The sequence below is a fragment of the Scatophagus argus genome, chromosome 3 (assembly GCF_020382885.2).
Source record: "Scatophagus argus isolate fScaArg1 chromosome 3, fScaArg1.pri, whole genome shotgun sequence".
Taxonomy (NCBI): domain Eukaryota; kingdom Metazoa; phylum Chordata; class Actinopteri; family Scatophagidae; genus Scatophagus; species Scatophagus argus.
In genome coordinates this window covers 8566011-8589628 of record NC_058495.1, presented here as the reverse complement: position 1 = coordinate 8589628, position 23618 = coordinate 8566011, and the positions used below count along the sequence as shown (strand labels likewise).

General features: G+C 41.5%; 1 protein-coding gene and 1 long non-coding RNA gene across 5 annotated transcripts in view; one reads left to right on the top strand and one right to left on the bottom strand.

Annotated features, from left to right (window-relative positions):
• LOC124056108 lies at positions 1-11965 on the top strand. Of its 2 annotated transcripts, none has more exons than XR_006842952.1 (4): positions 1-196; positions 2434-2529; positions 7008-7105; positions 11824-11965. It is a non-coding gene; the product is annotated as an uncharacterized LOC124056108 (long non-coding RNA). The 2 variants fall into 2 exon arrangements; XR_006842951.1 differs by lacking the exon at positions 11824-11965 and adding an exon at positions 7846-8046 and having other exon boundaries at positions 2-196.
• ppp1r16b (protein phosphatase 1, regulatory subunit 16B) overlaps positions 2589-23618 on the bottom strand; it is a 74329-nt gene continuing 53299 nt past the window's right edge. For all 3 annotated transcript variants that reach the window (XM_046383217.1, XM_046383219.1, XM_046383218.1), the window contains exons 4-11: positions 17542-17687; positions 16171-16274; positions 12003-12127; positions 8040-8165; positions 7873-7948; positions 7318-7447; positions 6899-7046; positions 2589-6091 (exon numbers count right to left, since the gene is read on the bottom strand). In XM_046383217.1, the coding sequence (XP_046239173.1) occupies positions 5627-6091; positions 6899-7046; positions 7318-7447; positions 7873-7948; positions 8040-8165; positions 12003-12127; positions 16171-16274; positions 17542-17687 (1320 nt within the window). In that variant the 3' untranslated portion in view covers positions 2589-5626. The remainder of the gene's footprint in view (positions 6092-6898; positions 7047-7317; positions 7448-7872; positions 7949-8039; positions 8166-12002; positions 12128-16170; positions 16275-17541; positions 17688-23618) is intronic.

Here is a 23618-nt window from a genome sequence, read left to right as displayed (position 1 = left end):
GCAGCTCTGGAGACACACTCAGACAACCGGTTAATCAGGTTGATTAACAAGTCTAACTGTCACTGGAGTGTAACATTTCCTCCTTTTCTTCTACTTTATTTCTTTATGCTGACAGGTTGTTTGTGTGACTCCAACCGCTGGATCTCTTTAGTGGCATCTCCCAGTCCTACAACGCCCTGATTTGGGAATGATTTCAGTAAGTATTTCTAAATCTTTTTTTCTTGCTTGTGTGAGGGTTAAGGTTGGTTTTATCTTAAGACTTTTAGCTAAATTGTAAAAATTGAAACATATTTAGTTTACAAAATCTAATCTGTAAATTCCCTGCAAATTGTAATTAAAATTAATTATGACTAATTTAGTAATTTAAGTTTTTGTTCGACTCATATGAAAGTGTTTACCTGATAGAACAGTGGAGCACAGTTTGTGATTTGTCAGATATTTCATGTGATTTTGAGTATATTCAATAAATATTGACGTGAATATCAGAGGAGAGAATCTGCAGCCACCTCCCCTCACAGAGTCAGCCCTAACATGCTCACACAGCGCAGGTACAGTGTTTATCATATTCACCATCTTCATTTAGAGGGCTAGCATGCTAACATTAGCCAATTAGCGGTGAGAAACAGCAGCTGTGGCTCATCATATTGTCATTAGGTTTACAGGTGCAGGATAATGGACTAAAATAAAAGTATGGGACAAATTCAAACTTTGACTTGGTGATGGTGCAGGATTTAAAATCAGGAGATCATCGTTACTGCAATTCATCCTGAGTGAAACATTGATGTCAGTAGCTGTTGCACCGGCATGGTGTCTCATGTCTGAGAGAAAGTAACTTTGATCTTTGAGTAGAAATTCCTCAGTCGGACACACAGGCGGACATCAACTTGCTCCACTTAGACATTCAGATCTAACGAGACACCTGTTAAGTCCGACAGATCCTGGGAACCAGGCAGACGTTCTGATCCACTGAGCCATCCCTCCCTCCCTCCATCCATCCATTCTTTTTATGCAGCTCTTCCTTCTAACAAGTTGGCAGGATGGTCAATAGCTGTGTGCTCCTCACAGCTCAGGCCCACTTTCAGTCCTGCCATTCACCATTCATTTGCATGCCTTCTTTATGTCGCCAGCGCAAACATCCCTTCTTTCCATCCATCCCTCCATTATGGCCGTCAGTGTCTCAGCCACTCCTGGCAGTGGTTCATTTTCCTACTTTATCCTCCACACTCGTGACCGCTCCTCAGCGCCTTCCATCACCATCCCTCCATTTATGTGTCCAGCAGGGTTGTCAGTATGTGTCTGTTTGCTCTTTCTGGCACCGATCCACTTCGCCCTTCAGTGAAGAGGACTGAAGGACTGGGACCGGAGCCAGCTGGCCTGGACTCAGTGTAGCTCAGGCACAATAGCAAAGCTAAGTCACACAGAGGAGGTTAATGCAGTCTGGATCATGTGTTTTCAGCACTGTTGTCCTCCTCTCCGGCTTTATGTCTTAGACATACTGACTGTGCCCACAGGGATCCTCAACTGATTTCTCCAAACATTTACTCAAGGAATTTCGAAGCTAAACTGTAACCTGATATATCTGTCAGTCGTTTGTTTTTAAAACCCTAAGCTAACTTATTAACCAGTAAGTGCTGCTTTATGTGACTGCCTGATGTACTGTAAAAAACTGATGAACTTCTCTATAAAAGACAGAGAACTACATCTGTGCCAAGAAGAAACTCCAATAAAATCAACAGCAACGACACTTAAGACTGAAGAAACTGAGACAGTGGCTGCTGTTTTCCATTCAAATCATCACTGGAGAATCTGAATGACATTTACATACAGTATGTTAAACGGTGATGGTGGGAGATCCCTGTAGGTTGAAAAAAATAATCCCTCAAAACAATAACCTTTGAAAAAACTTTTTCTCTAAACTGTCTTCATTCTTTGTCTCTCTAAGCCAACTGTGCTGTGTGTCTGAGCAATGACTGCTGGGTGCAGCCTGTAGAAATACTGACCCTGCTGACCCCACAGTCACTGAATGAGAGGAAGTTCAGAAAGACAGCGTAGAGAAGGAAAAAAAAAAAAAAAAAAAACAGAAAATCATTGAAGGAAGCTGTTGATGCTGGGCCAAGACCCTGACAGCTGTGTGGTGAAGGACGGTCCTGCCTCTGCCCGTTTCAGAATAAAAAGGAGCTGTAGAAATAGGGCAGATGTCTCAGGGTGGAAGAAATTATTAGTAACCTTCATACAGGAATACAAAGTCAGACGAATACAGTATATTCATCTGACTTAAGCGACAAGGTGTCGAAATACATTCTGAAGAAAATGCTTTCTGAACATACAAGTGTTGTATCCACTTGCTGCTTTTCATCTACTCGTTATTTTCTCAGTGAACTGTTTGCTCTATGAAATGCCATGACAATTCAAATGTCTTCTTTTATCCAACAGTCCAAAAAAAAGCATCAGACCCTCGTATTTGAGAAGCTGGGACCAGAGCTGTTCTGCAGTTTTGCTCGGGTCCATGCTGGCAAAGGCTCATCACAGGTAAAACTGTGTCTCGCGGCACACAAGAGCTTTACTAATCAAGAAAAGACCACGTAAAATTCTCAAAATATACAATTTATTCAAAATCTGTTAATGCAACCATCAATATATTCCAGCAATTACAAAATCAGTAGTTTTTTGTCTTTATAATTTTATCCTTTATAGACAACGAGGCTTGCAGACAAACACAAGCTTTGACCTCTGTACACAATGAGAACACAGGATACATTTTAACAGCCGACTGTCCCTTTCTGACTAAAAGTGACCCGGTTGTACTGGAAAATTATGATTCAGTAATTCAGACTGAATTTCATAATATGGAGCAAAAATAAGATTTAATTGTAACTGACTGCAGCAACTCAGACATATGTGAGTTTGAGCAACTCCAGTGAATTTCAGCTGACTCATAACAAGACGACGTCACTGCCTTAGACGCTTCTGAAACCAAAGCAGGGGATATAGCTGTTGCTTTGATGGTGACTTAACTTCCTTCCCCAATTTGAGCTGAAAAACAGACAAACTCCTTCCTATGAGGGCACGACATTAAAAAAAGGACTGCTGCACAGGGAAAAAAAAAAAAATAATCAACCGCAGACACCAGTTACTACAAGAGCAGGGGGAAAATATCGAGTATGGTGATGACACCTGGGCGCACTCAACTTTACAGAGAGATTTACGACTGCTGGACTACTAAGGGGTGTCTACACAGACTCACGGCTCGCTCTTGGCAACCAAATGTTTGCTAACACTGTTCATCACTGTGGGTAATTGTATTTTTCTATGTGTTCAACCGTAACAACACAGACATGTAAATGCAGTTCATGGGAAACAGATGAGGGGATACTAATACAAACATATTTACAAATGCATCTGTACAAATATTTGACACTGTACAGCCAATGTTGTGGGGATAAAGTGGTAGCGGCATTGTGGGTAAATCACGTTTATAAGGGTTGGCCACCAGAAAACAAACAAATCTCTGTAACGGCAAAGAAGGTCTTCACCCAAACTTTTTTTTTTTAAATCATGGAAGACTCTTTGGCACTCACAAGGAGATTAGAAGAGCTGTTATTGGATAAAAGGAGTATTTTTGGAAAATATGCATATTCACTTTCTTGTCGAATTAGATGTGAAGACTGATACCACGCTCACATCTATCTGTCTGTCTGTTTGTCGTTTGGGCAGCAAACAGATAGCCTGTCTTGAGTTAAAAAGAAGAAGAAGAAAAAGAAATCTGCTTACTAGCACCTTTAAGTCTCACTTTTTCATGGCAAAAATTTAAATTAAGCATTCAGGAAAATTACTTTACCCAGCCGAGAGAGCATCCAGTGCTGGTGGGCAGATTTTGTTAGGCTATTTGTCACCACCCCACCACCACCCCCCACCCACCTGCCCCTCCCCCTCCCCCTCCTCCTTATGCTGTCTTTATGCTCTACTAAGCTGCTGGCTCCAGCTGCATATTAAGCATACAAGAGAGCTATTCATTTTCTCATGTAACTCTCAGCAAGAAAGCAAGCAAATATATTTCCCAAAATGTCAAAGTACTCCTTTAATTAAGCAGAAAAACTGCTTCTGCTACTTGTTTTTAAGCAGGCAAGTTTAGATTTTTGTGTTGAGCCCATTAAAACACACCTGACATAGTTGTGTGGGCACCAAATCCAAGGGTGGATTTCTGTTCTAAGAAAACTGAGGCAAGCACAGCGTCCACATGTATCTTCAGAAAACTCAAACTGTACTTTTTAGTAATTGATTACATAACATTTACAAGTTCTGTTAACAAATACAGTGACTAGGAGAAAATAAAGCCACACAATGGCCACCAGAAAAAAAAACAACACACCACAAAACAAACAAATAACACTGTTATTTGTAGTGACACAAATGTGAAATCCATCCCTATACAATGGCTTGTTTATGTGATTTTGATAGCGTGTACACATAGCATAAGTAACCCTTACTTCGCTTCATCAGTTGAACATTTGATTTTCCATGTCAGAAGGTGCTTTGCTGGAAGAATCCCCAGCTCATCTTATATTGCATTCACACTCTCCACACGCCATCCAAATAATAAATACACTCAACTTTAGAAACCATAATGTTTACCTTTTTTTTTTTTTTTTCTTTTTTACTCATTACATTAATTTCATAAATAAAGAAATGTACAGTAATCCTCGACCACGTCTGCTTGAGTATCTAAACGAGAGAGCACAAAGAGGACTGTGCAAGAACGACCCGTCAGTTCAGGTTCGACGTGATGAGGTGAAGTATAGCAGACAGAATACACTACAATACTCTCACCTGCTCCATCTCTCACTGTAAAAGTACACTTTCTGTATATATTAACACTGTATTATGGCATTCCTTCCCTTTACTTATGCAGACAGCATTTTAATGTGATAGCTACTTCAAAAGAGATGTCACAAATCTCTCTTTTTGCTACGTTTCACTGTTGATGTGTTCCAGTGCAACATGATGTAACACAATACATCTGGACTGTTCTGCAATGGCCTTCCTACACATCTGAAAATGCCAAAAATTTGACAAAGGAAAAAAAAAAAAAGAAAAAAGCTGAACAATGTGACTTAACAACAATGCGAGCTTGTCCTGTTTGAAAATGCTGTTTGATTCATTAAAAAAGACTCTTTTCCATCTTCATCTGTGAGGGTGGAACATGCATCTTGGACCGTGAGATCTTCTCTGCTTTCCCTGATTCAAAATCTTTGAACCTTTCCAGGTGAAAACCTTAGAAAAAACCTGTCCACACCTTGATTCTCGAAATTGCACGGGGAGAGCAACTACTTGCACTCTTTCTATCCAGTTCGTCTTCTCCTTTCTGCTACACTTGAAACATGCCTGCACTGGGAGGATTTCTCCCCTGTGGGAGCAGGAGTCACGTGGTGGGGAGGTACGAGGGGAAGTTTCAGCGCCTTCTTTACGCCAGCCATGTTCTGCGGGAGAAGCTTAAAGGAGGGGAGGGAAAGGACAGGAACACTCCCTTTTTCCTTCCTTCCTCTCCTCCCTCCTACAGCCCATTCCTCACTTCCCTTCTCTCTGTGCAAACACTTCCTGTTCAATCTACAGTCACATGACCGGGGAGCTATGACACGCAGCAGCAGGTCCTCACCTTCGGCTGCTCTTCCTCTATTGGTTGCTTCAGTTTAAGGAGGGGCGGGTCACCGCTGGCTGGTGTGTAGTAAACCGCGCTGCCATTGGAAGACACCAGCGGCATGCGGGGGTCCTCAGAGTTGGTTTTGGCATCAGTGAAGGAGTCTGTGGAGCCGTTACCTAGGTGACCGTTGAACAAGGGGTGATTCATCAGTTTGGCGGCAGCCCGCTGCTTCTTGAGCTCCGACAGAGTCTGAGCGCGTTCTCTCGGCCAGGTTTCCTCCTGGGTGTTGATGAGCGCGCCCTTATCAGACAATGACGTGTTGCCATTGGAAGGCTGTTGCGGCGGCATGGACGTCGTCGTGGAGATGAGGCCGTTCTGTTTGCCGCTGCCATCTTTGAGGATGGTCGGCAGTTTGGGCTTGTCTGGCAGCTCCACAGCTACAACTGGCTTGACCTGCAGGACATCAATAAAGATTACTTTAATCCCACTATAAGGCTTCTCTTTTGGATGATTAAATACACGGAGGCTCGACCTTGTAGCGGAGAGATCAGATATCTTTGATCTGGTGCCCCAGCTGTCAGGCTCAAATAAAATGAGACATAAAGCTACTATAAAGAGAAAGTCTCCTCTCTGAAATCATTGTTCAGTGTAAGCCAGGAGTTCTTTTGTAGGGCTTTTTTCCACCATCATTGCACTTCCATTTCAGATCATGACTTCCTACATTTCTCTTTTGATAATCTGTTGATAAAGTGTCTTCATTTGCTGCAGTCACTGAGTGGAAGCTTAATTGTGTTAGCAATAGAGACTGCACAGAGCAAGACAGCATTTTTTTTTTCCATCATAGGAAAAGCACCCATAGCACTCTAGTCCTCTTTTATGCTGCACTCATATCTATTCACTCCACTGTTGGAGGAGGATTGTATTGCATTGTTTTTTCCACTGTGGGTTTCTTCCTGTCTGGCTGCTTTGAAGGAAGCATCTACAGCTCTGATACACCTATGCCAAAATCTGACATTCAGACTGCAGATGTGTGGGAGAGATAATTATATTTCTGATATTTAAAAACCCTTTTCAAGCGGTTCTAAAAATATCTCTGTCAGGTCATATGTCTGGCAAGTTAAAAAATATACCACAAAACAGAGGATGGAGTCTCAAAAGCCACTTTTCAAAACTTTAACAAACTGTAATGTTCAGCTGTCAAGATTTGCATTATCTATGAAACTAGAAACAAAGATAAAGATAAATAAACTGAAGACTCACACTGACCACCTGGTTGTTCTCCTGATCAGACTCTTTCTCTTTTTCGTCCTCCTCCTCTCTGCCTCCCCTCCAAACGATGGCCTCCGTCTCATACTCCTTACGGCACAAGTTGTGTCTGTCTGACAGGCTGGCTCGCCGCACCACTTTTCTGTGGACACAGCAGTTTCCAGTGAGGGAGTCAGCAGGAACAAAAACATGCTATTCCATGTGAGTAAAGCAATTTGTCCAATACCCATTTCTACATTATTCTGTATAGAATTGCTTATACTTTTCAAATTTTACATTTGGAGATTAAGGGAGGTTGATCCAATTGCGAAAAGACAAAGTTTAGATTGTGCACATTAAGAAAACACTTCCAGAAACTCTGTTTAACACCACTTGTAGTAGCAGCAGTAGCACCAGCAGATGTCAGCACTTACCCACGGCTGCCTGCGCTGGATGTCCGCCTGCACAGTGAGGTCTTGTGTTTGAGCTGTGACTTCATGATGATGTCGTGTTTGTGTTTCAAGTCCAGCAGGATGGCTCTGAACTCCTCATCCTCACACAGATCTTAAAATTAGAAGGATGAAGGACAGAAGAAGTCAGCTCATTTTAAAGTGAAACTGGTGTGCTTTGCTACCCTTCTTACAAATAGAAGAACCAAATCAGGATTATAAAATGAATCTGTTTAGACAGATTTGTTATTCTCATTAGTAATGTTGCTGGTCTGAAATAGCATCTGTTAACACTATACTTAATGTAATGTAAAATATGACCATTTTATAATTTACCTACCATCAAGACTGCAAAATACGTAAAAGCTGACAAAAACATCACAACGAAGATTTGCATTAACAAGACTGAAATCATCATTTAACCAGAACAAACCCATAAAGTGAAACATGCACTGGCTGAACAAGATGGAGGCCCAGCTGAGATGAGACTTTTATTTTCTCACCCCCCACCAGGTACATTGATAAAAGTGTTGGGGTTACCGATGGGTGTCTCCTCTAGGAAGGATTTGGCATTGAGACTGGCTCCATGAGACACCAACAGCTCCGCCACCTGCATCTGAAACAACAACAGCAACTAATTATGTTAATGGTTTCACAAACCTTGTGTGCGCTTATCTGTTTCCTGCTTCCTGTTATGTTTACCTTACCTGACCCCAGCATGCTGCAGCATGAAGAGGCTGCCATCCATCTGAATCTCTCAGGTCCATGCGAGCTCCCCCTTCCAGCAGCAGCTCTGCAGCCTGCAAGTAGCCATTTGCTGCTGCGATGTGGAGCTGTAAAGACAGAGCAGGAACAATGATTAGATTTATCCAGTTCACAGGATTTGCTATAGATTGTGTTCTGTGCAACAAATACATTGTAGATTACACACAATAGCCACAATTTAGATGCCAAAAAATAATGTAGGACTGAAGATATTTATGTCTGTTGCTGTGGGCGAGCCGCTGGGCACCTTCAGTCACTGAAGTTTTGTCAAGCTACGTCCCCAACAATGTAAGAAAGCTGGCATCATTTCAACCTGATTGGCTGCTGGGTCCTGCTTGAACCGCTCAACTGGTTTAACACTATGAAGAGAAAAATTATAGCAGGAGCTGAGAAGAGCAAACCCCTTTTTTAGTCTCAATAAGTGTATCCTGTGTTATATTGCGGGTTTTCTGTGGACATTTTCCTTTTCTATTGTGCAAATTACTGTGACTCTGTCTGAGAAACATACACACATTACATGAAGGCAATGTCAGCCTTCATTTCATCTGTGTCAGGAATAAGACCTGATGATTTTTCAGGTTGGGCTCTTTCATTGCCATATCAATAAACTTAGACCCTACTCAACCAAGTTAGTAAGACTTCCATCACTTAAGAGGACTGAGTTTGAGAAACCGGTGACGACGTGAGCTTATCCACATTGCAGTGTTACTGAAGACGGCGAGAAATTTTCTCGGATTGAATGCACTATGACTGGCAGAGGAAAATCACTGCCTTGTGCACTGCGGGGGAACAGACACATGCACTTGACAGTGATTTTCATCATTTTGTTACTATTCTGAAATAAATCTAATGCTGCTGCAGTCAGAGGAATGGAAAACACCAAGAGGAATCAAGACTTTCACTTCAAACAAATTAGTTGATGGAAATACACTGTGACATACAAACTGCAGCAAATTAGCACAAAGTTGTTCTTTATCTCGCTCCTAGAAAGCAGGAGAGGGAGCACAGTGCCACATGAATACAGGGAAAGATCATCTACTTTGTCCTTTTGAACCAGCTTTTTCAGTGACAGTTCACAGCGTTCATAACCCTCAGCAAATGTATCTACAGCAAGACATCAAAAAGTAATTGGAAAGCGGTGTGTGTGAGGGCCGAATTCAGGCTTCGCTGCACATCAGTTACGTCAATGGCTCCCCGATCTTGGAGTACTGCACATGTATAAGTGGATGTTTATCTGAGTTGCAACAATAAGAGGACATATCAGGAATGTTACGGTCTATCAGTTCCTGGAGGTCTCGGGTCCGTCTGGTTTTATTGCCTTTTGGCTGATGCTGAGGATAAATGAGGCCCACTGCTGCGGGGCATCATCTCCAAGAATGGTATTCCGCCCATGGGGGATTTGTTACTTTTCTCTTCAAAACGCTGCAAACAATTTGAGGTTTCTGTATCATTTGACCAACCACGGTATCTTTGCAAAATAACACCCCACCCGCTGGCTTAATTTAAAGCCAGTTAACACGGGAGTACAACTGCAAACATGGAAGAAAAAAAGTCTGTTCCAAATGTATTTCACTCATGACCAAAAATATGGCGCCGCTAGTGGAAAACTCAGAGGATCTATGAAGTCTTGAAATTGAAAAGTGATGGACCGACTGACATTGCCATTCATACAGTCATGCTGCTCACATCCCATATTGTATGCACAGTGTGTCTGTATTTGCAATGGTTTCCTCAGAACATCTCAGTTTCCTCTCACTGTATCACTGGCAGCCTGTCTGGGGTGTACCCTGCCTCATGCCCAAAGCATGCTGGGATAAGCTCTCCCTGTCTTCTCCAATCTTTGGCCAACAGTCTAAAGACATGGCACGTTGGTGAACTGAACTGGAAAAACTGCCAGCGGGTGTGATTGTGAGTGTGTTCGGGTCTGTCTGTGTGTGTTAACCCTGACTGAAATGACAGGATCTCCCCAGTTACTGAACATGATAAATGATTTTAGATGTTTCCTACAAATAATCAAAGAGATAAGAGTAACGCCTCTGAACTATCTGAAAACTGAACTATCTTTATGTGTCTTCTGCTGAGATTGTCACAGGGACATACTGCAAGTTGGACTTCCTTACTTGCACTCTCCCATTTGAATTAATTTATCACTCTCTTGTACCACTTGGATTAAACTGAGATAAGTTCATAAATCGCTGAACAACCCCTTTCTCCTCCCAGAGTTTGATAAACCCGTTTCCAACCGCAAGAGATGAAGATCATTGTTCCTGCACATCAAAACAAAAAACACAAAATGTATTTCAGCGAAAAACAAAAGATTAATCTTACATAACTTCCGACCAGTTCCTGGTCTCTTCCTGTCTTCTTTGCCAGACATTTTAATAAGGCATGCTCTAGTTTGCTTCATCATGCTCGAATGAAGATTAACAGGACGCATAAAGCAGGGGGACAAGCAGCTCAATCAGACAATCTGTGGTAAGACTTTAAAGCTTAACAGGGTTATTTTGGGCTACTACCGTGTAATGTCCCAAAGCTATTTTAATCTTTCTCTTTCTCTCTCTTCCTCCCTCAATAAATATATACATATCAGAGATCAGATTTTTGGGGACTTTTAATAGATCGGGGCATGGAGATTCTAAACAAAACAAATTCAGTGACCACTTTATTAGGCACACTAGGCCAATTAAATGAAAATAAATGACTTGTCTCTAATGCATCTGACAAAGTCTTTGTGTCTCGTAGCCTACAAGGTGCACAACAAGAGCACAGGGCAGACTAAGATGACTATTACTGCTATTGAGTGGAGGAAAATCCATTCATAATCCTTCTAGGAACAGAATCCACAAGCTATACAAGAGCGTACTGTCTGACACGAGCACATGAACAAATCTGGCTGGACCCACAGCACCCAAGCAGACTCTCTGGCAGGAAGCATCGAGGTCACCACAGTGCTGCTTTATTACCTTACAGATGCAAACCTACAGTGGCAGTAACAGACACACTCACATTGTTTGACTTTTCATTTTTTGGTGCCATAGTTGTTGTTCAAATCCAGTCATTTATTCCTAATCGACGTCTGTTTTTATCCTTCATGATTATTTATTAGGCTGATGGTGGATTGAGTTTCATTTCAGATGGTCGTGACCACCTCAGTCACCAGTTCTAAAACGACTAATATGGATTATGAGTAGTGTTAAGTTGTTCCAATCTGATCCTGGGTCAGGTCATCCAATCCATGGTGAAATTTCGTTTTTAAGACTCTCCGTTGTTTCCCATAACTGCTGTTGTTTCCCCAATGCATACATATGTAATATTACAGGTTCATTCTAATCTCTCACTGCACCCTTTTTAATTCATGACTGATGGTGTACTTTCATATCTGTTGAGCATTTCATACGGCTGAACTGCCTTTAAGAAGATTAGAAGCCCTAAATGCCTGATTAGCTCTAAGGGTTTTAGAGTCTCATGAGTCAGTGTTCAATCATTAAAAGGTGAATCTATAATAAAGATGGTCCCCTGAATATTTATACCCCATTTCCCTTTTCCTCTCAGTGCACACCTGTGATTCTTGATAATTTGATGTGTGTGTCTGTCTGCAGCTCATCCTGTACACTACTGGATCCATCAGCATAATATTTTTTACAACTGTATACTCAAGAACCTCTCACGGTTGTGGTTATTCCCAGTTTTTGAAAAGCTTACCTTACTGACTATTCTGTTTCACAGTGTGCGGCCCCTGACCGCCGACTGGCCCGGTAGAGGCAGCACATGATCAGCAACTGCTTCGGTTTGGAAGGCTCACCTAATCTGCCTGCAGGCTGCATTTCGGACTTTGTCGAGGCTCAAAAACTGGCATCCACAGAAAAATTTGGTCTCATCTTGACGAGCACAGCACAAAGTCTTACCAGTGTGGCTCCCTGAGAGTCCTGTTGGTTGACCTCCTCACCCTGTCTCAGCAGTTCCTGAATGTCTCCGAGCATCCTCCTCTCTGTTGACGCGCGTGTCTCATTAATCATCTCCTGGGTGATGCCTGTCAGTCACATACACAAGTGGAACCACAGTGTTTGTCACAGGAGAGTTTTTTTTTCTGACTGACAGCCTTAATATACAACTGAAGCATGCAGCATGCTGACAGGGGCAGATCTGAGGCACGTGGAGGGACAAGGAAGCAGCTCAGGTGCAATGGAACACGGACACAACACTTGTACAAAGAGCTTTAAAAAGCAAACATTATACATATAATAAATAAATAAATATACTGTTAATGATTACAGGAGCTTTCAGATAATTTCAGTATTTCAGCACAGAGCTGCCTACAGGACAGTATTTGGATATGGATTTGGATCAAATATTTAAGAAAAAAAGAAATTACTATTTTTTTTGTCTCAGGAGCAAACAGCAGTGGTTCAGGTTGCTGGCTTTCCTTTCATCTTTTGGCAAAGTGTTTTGTGGTGTTTGGCCCAGTTGAAGTTCAAGTGATTCCGTCTGTCACAGCTACTCTAAATTCCTCCTTTAATCCACCGCCCGTCTGCCAGGTAGGACTCAATGCTGTGACCGCCACACTTGACTTCTTTTCCCCCAGCTACACAGTAATGCGCTGTACTGTCCAGTACATTTAAAGAAATGTCACACTGATAAGAATGAAAACAGGCACAAAATGAGACTCTTACATTCTTTCAGTGTGTGACTGAACACGTGAGTTACCTGAAGGATGAATGAGGTCTAATTCTACAATAAATTATCTAAAGTGTTTTATTAAAAAAGAAACATTTCTTTAAAGGGTTAATTATTCTCCAAATGCTGGAAAGTTTAAATTTATATCTTACAAAGTTCTGTCTTACACTTTATAACATTTTATAACATTATTTTCTGAAGCACTGAGGACAACTGACCACTTTTACCAGAAACACAAAGTAGACAGTAGACAGGCCTCAGCTGACTGTGCATATGTTACTGACAGTAACCTTTCAACAACCTTTCTCGAGACACAGAGTTATAAAGTGAGCCTGGGCAAGTGAGGCTGAAGTCTATCCTCTCAGCCAACATGCCAGCCTCCAGTCCGCCATTTTAAAGTCAGCGTCACAGTCTCGTGGCCCACATGGACATGTGATGGCCTGTGGTTTTGATGGAGATGCTGAAAAATGGTGAGAAAATAAAATGTTGTTCCTCTCTGAATTCACTATCAGAAGCACAGCCGGAGGGCATTTAAAGGCTCAGGGATCAGGGCGATGACAGCCCCCCCTTTGTCGAAAGGAAAAGCCTCCCTCCGGCTATTATTGTCTTCTGTGTTTTCTGTTGTTTCCGTGAGCGAGCATGAGCCTCTCTGGTACTAATATCACAAATTTTACTTGCTTGTTTCTGTCATATTGTGATATAGCTTCAGTGTTGCCTCACAGTTTAGCAATGCCCCCAAGGAGTAAACTGGAAAAAATGTGTATATCATCACATAAATAAGAAAACAGAAACAGTGGAAATCTAACTGATCCCACGACCTGCTAAGGAACAAACATTTCTCTGTGGAACAAAACTACTTCCAATCCACATCCAAGAACAAGCATATACTTCCGGTCAACCGGTCAATGCATATTTTCATAGCTGACACAACCGGTGCCAGTACAGTAGGCTGATTACGATCAAAAAGTAAACACTTTCCCTCTTAAAATTTTCACTGACTCTGTTAATGTTTTATATGAAGATTTTTGGGGCAGTGTGCTCTGGTTTCCCCCACCATCAGAGACTCAGACTCAAACTCTCTAAGATATTCAACTTAAAGCAACAAAGAACAGAGAAAAGCTGCAGCTCTTCACAACTGGAACAGCTGAAACCAACTAATGGTTGGTAATTTTGCTGAACGAATTACTTGAACAATTAATTGATATTTTAAATCATTTTAGAACTAAATAAAATCAGTTTAGAAACCTATTAGCACCAATCCTGTGGCCTTGTTTATCCACAGTGTGTGATTGTTAAGTGGAATTGTTTGTCCCTCCATCACTGGTGTCAGCCATGTAGCCAGTTGGTTTGAATACTCTGCATTCCCCACACTATTTCACCAGTGCAATTCCTGGTGGACATTTCCCCCTTATCACTGCAGCTCATCACAGATGAACTGGTCTCCACAGGGGAGGATCAAGGACGAGTCAGATCAGTTGATGCTGCATATGAAGTGCTCTGCGTGTGTGTGCGTGCATGTTTGTGTGTGGTGTGCCCATCCCTGCGGCGTCTCTGGGGAGAGAAGTCTTATCCAGCAGTACAGTGCTGAGAACATTACGGGAGCAATTAGCAGCGGCGCGCTCCCTTTGATCGGCTTAATAATCATTCTTCTCACCTACTGTACTGCTATCTGCATTCTGCTGCTCTGGAGACCCTATTGTAAGCTGAGAGCCTCATTTTCGGCAGTTTCCCTCTCCAAACAAGCACACTCTCTTTGTCTTTGTGGGTTGAAACTCGCACAATGTGGTGTCATGTGCCCCAGTTTCACTGTCAAAGCTATGAAAATGATTAGCCTTGCACTTGTTTTAAAAACAGCACTTATCATAGCATGGCTTTTTCTGACTTTTAATTACAGGGAAATGTGACTGAGGACTCACGACGCTCTCCAGCACCAACCCACTTCCACACAGTTTTCTCCTGTTTACCAGTGAGCTGATCCACTGAAGCATTCAGGATTTACCATTATGCTGAAGGGCACCTTGGCCGAGGAAAATTCCAGTATTTTTAAACCTTCTCGTGCTCGCTGCTACTTCTCTCAAATGCACATACGCTAAATCAACAGTAACCCACAGCCTCACATGTGTAAACAAACCCGTGTTCACACAGGAATAGGATGCAAGCTGCTCCCAAAGGACAGCTGATGTGAGAACATCATTTAAAATCCCAATGAAACTTGTAACTACAAATGCACCAGACAGTGGGTAAGAATATTTCCCAAAATATTGAATGATTCCTTTGAACCCAACATTTGAGCAGTCGATCTGGCTAATCATACAACAGTACCTCTCTGAACTCAAGTTGCCACAGCCACAGATTCTGCTTTGTTTCCAACTGCTTGTTCATACACTTGCCTTTAGACATAAGTGTTTCCCACGAAACAAGAACAAAACATTGACGAGAGCTTACGTTAAGAAGGTTTGACAAGTGTGATTTAACTCTAGTGTAAATAAAGCTTTCTGTCACCGTGACCCTCTTTGTATGAAACGAACACAAATGCAAACTGATCTGAAACACAGCTTGAGTTAACCTTCCTCCCTCACTGATGAGCATGTCAGTGCGGATCCCCTTGAGCTCTTTCTCAGTCACGTCACACAGACAGACTGTGTCGACTATGAATGTTTACAGTGACACAGCATGAATACACAGTATCCCAATCTGCATCCTGCTGGGAGTGAGAGAACTCTGAAGTCACCCAAAGTATCAGTCCTCAAACGGCACGGGACACTAAGTGCTCTCTGAGGTCATCACCCTGCTGCCATCTTCCTCAACAATCTGTTTCTGTGGTTGGCATACTTTTAACTGTGCAGGAAGCCACAAAGGCTCTCTCATCCTGCTTCAGAGGTTAAGGACGTTTTGTACTGTGTGTAACAAGTAAGGAGAGAGTTTGAGGGTCAAAGACAACTAGCAAATATACACAAACATGTAATACTGCACGTTAGCTAAACCCCTTCCCTGAACAGCCAGCCATAACTCAGCTATCGTAACAAGGCATGGCAGATCTGTCAGGCTTGGACTGTCTCCACATGTCCAACGCTGTGCATGGTGAAGAAGTGAGAGCGATGGTCTCACACTTACACACTGGAGGACTGGATTAAACTGTGTGTTTATCTACGCTAACGTAAGCTGCGGCTGTTACAAGCTGTTGCGGCTAATTGGCTTATCGTCCAGAGTACTAACCACACATACACTCAAAGCCAAGGAGCAGATCATTAACTAGTCTTAATTTGTAGGGTTACGGGTTATGTTAAACAGCAAACCCAGTCCATGACTGGCAGAACCACTGTGATCCACAGATCCACTATGTTTATGCTGTCCTGTTCTGCATTTATTGGGTTTTCTCATGAAACCTTTATACTCTACCTCTGTTGGCCATAGCCGTCTCAATGATGTCCAGTGTTGGGTCATCTTCACACAGGTCGTAGGGCATGTTCCCATCAGAGTTGACCGCCAGCAAGTCTGCACCGCTGTGAGAGACGAGCAGATCAACCATCAACACTTTTGGAATATTAAAGCTAAATCTAATGTTGAGATGTTTTCAGATTTTGTAAAAGGGCTGTTTCCATAATCAATGTTTGTAATCCTCCAACACGTCTGCATTTCATATTCTGATCACTTGTGAGATCCAAAGATCCTGAGGAAAAGCTGTTCTATAACTCAAAGCCTTGGACAGGAACGCCAAAATAAATCTCAGCTGATGCACTATAGATGATGCCAATGAAATTCTTTCTTGAGTAATGAGACCCAGTGATATGATGAAGGACTTGACAAGTTGTGCATGTCAACAGATGGCAGCAGCATGTCTGCGTATTTTGTGTGTGTGTTTCTGTTCTGTTCTAATTCAGCTCTTTATGGCCACAGTCAGAAACTGCCTCTGTGTGTGTGTGTGTGTGTGTGTGTGAATGCTGTCATTATCAGAGAATCTTATTAAATACTTATTAAATAAACATGTTGACAATGTGCTCATGTAACTCTAGATGCTGTCTGTTCCATGTGTACAGGTGCCAATGGGTCACCAGAGAAAGCGACCACACATGATGGGAATTTTTGCCTCTAGAAAACTGCAGGCAGTATTATTGGATTATGAATTAAATTTACATAACAAAGACAGCTAATAACATCTCAATCTGTTCCATTTGTAAATCAGTCCGTGTCTTGCGGCTGGATGATAATTCAATATTAATTTCTACTGGAACATAATGATGTTTTGCCGAATTCTCATTCTGCTGTCTAAATTATCAACTCCAAGCAAATTGTAATTAAAAATGTAGTTTGTCTGACGTAACACATAACACTCAAGTCCAATTAATCGTATTGGACGTGAGTTTGAATACTTTCATAAGCCCTGCCCACTCCTCTGTCTGACAGCAGGTCAATATGAGCTCTAAACCAACTTCAACCAACTTCAACTTAACGCAGACTCTGAGGGGTAAAATGAGCTCTTACTATCAAATTAACTTTATCCTGGTGAGTTTTTCGTATACATCAGCACCTGATTGTGACTGAATTGTTTTACTTTGACTGACTATGGAACATCCAACATAACTGATCAGTCACCCTCTATGCTGACTCAGAAACACATTACTGATGTAGTTACAAGATGATGGTTCAAACTACCATCAACTCTAATTCTTTTTGACTGAAGTGTAGGTGTTTTTTGTTCCAGGTAGGACCAGGCATCTTCACTATAAATGGCTACAGGAAACCCTGGTGTGGCATATCTATATGTCTTACTGTGCAATGAGGATCTTGACCAGTCCTGCATGGCCACACGTGGCAGCGGCGTGCAGCGGCGTCCACAGCTCATTGTCCTGAGCGTTGACGCTGGCTCCTCTGTCCAGAAGGATCTTTACCATCTCCTCATAGTTATCGATACAACACTGTAGTGGAAGAGAGGGGGAGTGAAAAAGAAGAGACGTTCGTTTAATTTTTGATACACTTGCTCATTTAAAACCCCAGACTGAGTTAGATAGAAGGAAGTAGTATTTCAAGGTGGGACACACAGAGCAAGAAATAATTAAATAAAGGAGGCAAAAAGGCTGAAATGATAATTAGAAAATGGTGCAACAGACTTAACACTTTAAAAGACATATCTGTATCATGCTGTCTTTAACTTAGCAACAGACTGAGATCCACAGTTTTCTCTTATTTGGAGGAAAATGAAACGCTGGCTCAAAAGAAGCTCCCCTCAGTCTGATGTAGCATACACTTCATCCCGTGTGTACTGAGCTGTGCTGCAATGATGCCGCACTGTACGCTTCAGCACCTTAATCATTGCGAGAAAGCGATGAAAGGAGACTCATTTGTCAGCAAGAGCTCAGACAAAAAGGAAGTCCATTGAGAAGTGAAGCTGTATCTCTGCGTAAGTCGTGTAATAGCATACTGCAGGGTGCAAAACTGAGCACACATTCAGCCAATTTGGAAACAGTCGTTGTGACATTTCACCCATTGTGTGGGTTGTTCCCTGGATCTAAGACAAAACTGGAAATGCACCAATAACTCACACCCACCCATGGAGACAGAGAGACAAAGACAAAGAGGGGCAGAAAGTATTTTCCTTGTTAAACTTGGGTGTGATTATAGGGTGGGGAGGAAGGAGAATTTTTTCCATGTAAACCGTCCTCCAATCTAGCTGCTGTCAGCAACAGCAGTTTTCTCCATCACAGCTAATTGGTGTGAGTGTGGCAGTGCTGTGACACGGAGCAAAGACGACCGAGAAGACAAGAAAGAAAAACTACAAAAGGGGACAAGAAGGAGAAATCAAAGAATTACTTGTCTCTGTCACAGTAGGAGGGTCAGATATCATCAGAAAACTGAGGGATTCAGTGCAAAAGTGTGAGAGAGGCATTTCAGCAAGAGTCTAAGTTATTATTTGTGCAGGTAAAGTTGTGGGTTTCAATCTGATCTATGACGTGTTATGTTTTATCACATATTAATGCAGAGCTGTCATAAAAAGCCTTCGTTTCTCCCAGAAACAGCTGCATGTCTTCACCAAAGAGCGCCTTCACTTTAGCGAGAAACCACATGAGTGTTGTGTCTCTGTTTTGAAATGAAAATGAGACATCTGTCATGATGAAATGTAAAATCTCCTCCGACAAAATGACTGCTGTTAATCCCATCGTGATCATGACTTCATCCACCGAGTCATTTCTTGAAGATTTAAATGGTGGGTGGAAGATGAGAGAAAAAAGGTTGGTAACAAATAACAAAAAAAAGAAAAAAAGAACCAAATAAATTAACGGTTCCGAGAAGCAGCGGCCTATCCCAGCATGCATTGTGAATACACATGGCAAACACTGTACACAGAGCCAACACACACGAGCATCCAAGTCAATTTCCAAATCCTCAAGTACAAATATTAAAGCCTCTCTGTAGAACTTCTGTGTACTGACAGCATCCTTCAGATTGTTCTGAAGACTCTGCATCTTCCACAAGTTTGTCAAACTTCCCAACTGATATAAATTCACATTAAATACATTAGAGCTGAATAGATTAGTCTATCCACACAAAATTAATTGGCAGCTTTTTTGATAATCACTGAATAGTGTCCCTCTAACAGTCTGCTCTTCTGTGTTTCATGTTATTGCAGATCAAATATGTTTTGGCTTTGATCTGAGGGCCCTAATGTGACATTTGAAGATGTCACCTTCGGCTGTGGAAAACTGTTTAGCTTAGACATAGAAAATAAATAAATATAATAAATATAAAATAAATAGTTTGTTGCGACCCTATTATAGACTTATTCAACACATAACAAGAATTATATGAGATCTGTTGAAAAGTAATTCCTCCACATTTCTGTCAGAGAAAGCCCTTTTATAATAAAGTATTATATGACCTTTGCCTTTATCAAAGAGGCATGAGGCAACCTCTGCCATCTAACAGCAGAGCAACATCATCAAACTTCAGCTGACATAAGTAAAGTAAGAAAAAGTGAGAAATGGAAGGCTTTTGTAAAGCTACATTTTCCTAATAATAAACATATAATGCCAGCTGCATGTCTTTACACCGTCCTCCATTTTCAGGCAGCAAAGGTTATCTCTAGAATAAAAAGGTGACATCTTGACACCAGCAACACCAGGATCTGTAGTTTGTAAAGTGACCAATAATAATTAAACAATAAAGCTAAGCACGAGTCACCGATTCACGAAAATGTCATTATTAAGATGCACAGATGGGTGAATACATTCACTGTGACTTGCAGAGCAGTAGTCCTCAGGTGACCTGGGTCCTGGGTGTTTCTGGTCCACTTGTACTTTCAGGCATGAAATAAGTCACATTGCTGGCTTCATCGGCTCGACTCTCCACGTTAATCTGACAACATTTAATTCAGACTTGTGGTGCTGAAAGTGTGACAGAAATGTTGCTTGGTGTAACCTACTAAAATTGTCAAGAGCTCATTCAGACATGAGACCAATATGGAAGATTGCTATTACATAACCGAATGCGTATCTCAAAGGGGCTCCTGACTGTTTTTCTCTCCTGCATTCACTTTGAAGCCTGGCTAAGAGTTAATTTAGAGATGCTGTTTAGCATCTGTTGTGTTGATTAATAAACTTCTTTTTAGGAGTTTCTAAAAAAACTTTTCACTTTTTACACTCATCTTCAAATCCCCTGATTGTACATGCTCACCAGATAAACCCTGAGAAGTTGAGGTGTGCCAAGAAGGCTTTTTCTTTTTTTTTTTTTGGATTTGCATGGAGGATGAGCTGAAGAGCAGTCATCAGCAGAGGTTTCAGTGTGTGAGAACAGGAGCGAGTCAGACAGTAATACAGAGAGAGGCGCAAACATGAATATAAACCCACAGGATGGAAATGCCAAGAAAGAGAAGGGCTTGATAGATCAGAGGACAGACAAAAGTCACCTTGACTGATATGATTTATATTTAGAATTTGACTGAGATTGTGATTTTGGTACGGTTAGCAGGCAAACAGCACCAGTAACAGACCAATTTATCTAATATAACCACATTATCACATCAGAATGAGAATTAGATATGCGAGCAAACAGTGAGTGCCACTTTTCTGACTATAAATATCCTGGTAGCAATGAGGATGGAGTGTTAAAACTGAAATCAGACAATTCTATTTTGCGTCAAGGTGAGCAGATGTGACTGTGAGATGATTTAGTGGTTACATCCCCACTGGCCTTACAGCAAAACCTCAATCTGCCCTCTCAGTCACCTGCACTCCATCTGTCTGTGCCTTCCTGTCACCTGAAAAAAAAATCTGCATGCTTAAATGATTTAAAAACAAACTATTAGACCACAATGACGCAAGGAGTTGCGTGTGTGTTTACTGAAGTATTGTCGCTTCGCCTGCCAAAGCTACTCTGATAAGGGGGCTCTGACAGGAGTGTGGGGGAGTACATAAATTAATATACAACAGTAGAGAGGAAATGAAATTACTTCACAGATAGCAAAGGACGAATAGCAGGAAGACAGATAAGAGCTGAAATAAATGCACAGAAAACACAACTGCTGACTGACTGGAAACATTTACTGGCTGACACACACATCCTGTGAGTAACATTTTAGTCACAGTGAGGAGTATGGACGTGAACATTACCACATTGTCTTTTACACACAGGTCTGAATTTTTTATTTTTTTTCCTTTTGTTTTTTCTTTACATGAGAACTGTTGTGCATATTTTTTTTTTTAATATCTGGGCGAGTTTGATTTTTACATTGTTTTTATGAGTTACAGACCAACTACCAACTACTGAGCTCCTGTTTACAAAACATGTCCTGAAGAAATGATACATCTGACCTGATCATTTTAGCAGCTCGATTTGTGTGATGTACAGATCTGAAAGAAACCAGCAGAAAATATATGTTGGTAATATGTGGCCTGGTTGCACATCTCAAAGTCACTGCCCAAATGTCAAATTAATAGACTTGTGGACAGCTGTTTCCCTGGTTGGAAAAACAATCCACCCATGCAGAACTATGCTCACAGAAATTTCTGTTTCAGGATGTAGCAGATTACAGATCCAAGACAGAAGGGTAGGACTCAGGGGAAAAATAATATTTGAGGAGGTCATAAAGATTTCCTAAAGCAAAGGCGTGGAATATCATAATGTCTATTATGCATTATGATTTAGCAGCATTCTGTGCTTTTCTAATCAGTGGCCCTTCACAGCGCCACGTCTGACGCTGAGTAGCATCAGCTGAGAAGATGTGCACACATGCTATTGGACTGTGAGTTTCCTGGGCTCAACCTTTCAGTGATTTTATCTCAAAAGTAAAACAAGAAGTGAATACACTGTAGTTCAGCAAGGTATTCTAATCATCTGAGGTGAACGAATGAGCCTGTGGGCAAAGTTGCACAAATGTATAAATAGTGGCTTTCCTTTCTGGGTGAAGACATGCTCACTGTCGTCAAATACCAATGCTTTGGGTTGGTGATGCAAACATATAATTATTTCTTATTAATAACTATTATTTTCAAATTTCTAATTTCAAAACAGAGCAACATGAATACAATGAAATCAGACTGTCAGACTGAATAATGTATGTTTTCAACCTCTGCCGATATGCTACGCTTTCATGTTAAAATATCTGCCTGTCCCTACCATTTAAATGGAGGATGTTACATGATTGTGGAATAGATCTCTGTGGTGTTTATTTAAAGAGGAAAAAGAGCTACTTGATACTACAAGGAGGCCAGTGGCATGAAAAGAAAAAAAGGGGAAAGACACGAAGGCTTCGGTATGGACTTTCTGGTTGCAGTCACAGAGCACAACAGAAAGTTCGCCTAGAGGTTTCTCTTTTTACTGAATCTCTTCTAAAGCAATCGGCATGAAAGGACCCACAGCCTTTCAGAAGTGTAAATAAGAACTTGGTGTTAAAGGCCTTTACTGTAAATGACTGTGAGTGTCTTCTAAAGCTGCCAAAAGCAGAAGTGGTACTTTGTGGAGGCTGTGTTTTGATTTTTTATTTATTTATTTATTTTTTTTTGGTGTGTGTGTGTGGGGGGGTCCCCTGTAATCTATGTCAAAAGAACAGCAAAAGCAACAGATTAAAGCAACAGAACTAAAAGACAGAAGAGGATGAGTCACAAATTTCCTTATATTATCGTGTGTGTGTATGTGTGTCAGTGTGTGAAGCGGTATTAAATTGCCAAATTATGCATCTTGTTACACAGAGATGGTTATTCAGAGAGTAGGTTACCGGTGTCTGTCTGGTAATTGGCAAGCTTGAAGAAATGAACTAATTTGAGAAAAATGAGCATCCTCATAAAAATAACAAGAACAAGACACTTCAAAAACAAAAACTCACATACTTGCACCCACAAGCTAACTAGCCACTAAACTAAACTCCTAGCATCCCCCTTCTTGTCTAGGCGACAAGACAATGTGGCAAGCAAGGAAATAATGTGCCTTTCATGAGCACAAGAATGGGAGTGTGGCCCTGACAAAGGCTCAGATTATTGTGGTTGGAAAACAACAGCAACAGTCTTGCTGGGATCTGTAAGTGGGCTGAGAGAACTGTGGTCCAGGTTGAGGAGCAAAATGACAAGGAAACAGAGCTAAGAATTTGACTGCATGGCTGAAATTTGACGAGGGACAGTGCCACAAGGACCGTCAGTGGCAGAGCTGGCACTGAAATGCTGAGGGCTAAGTGAGCAAGAGCAGGAAGTGAGCCTGAGAGCTGAGAATGTGGATGGTTAAAAAGGTAAAAGGGCTTTAAATTCTACGAGAGATGATATGCAAATCATGAACATTGAAAGAGTGCAGGAACTCAAAATGTAAAGTATAGCATTAAATCTAAAAGGCTAAATGAATTGAGTCCCTGCTGTGACAAGCAGCTA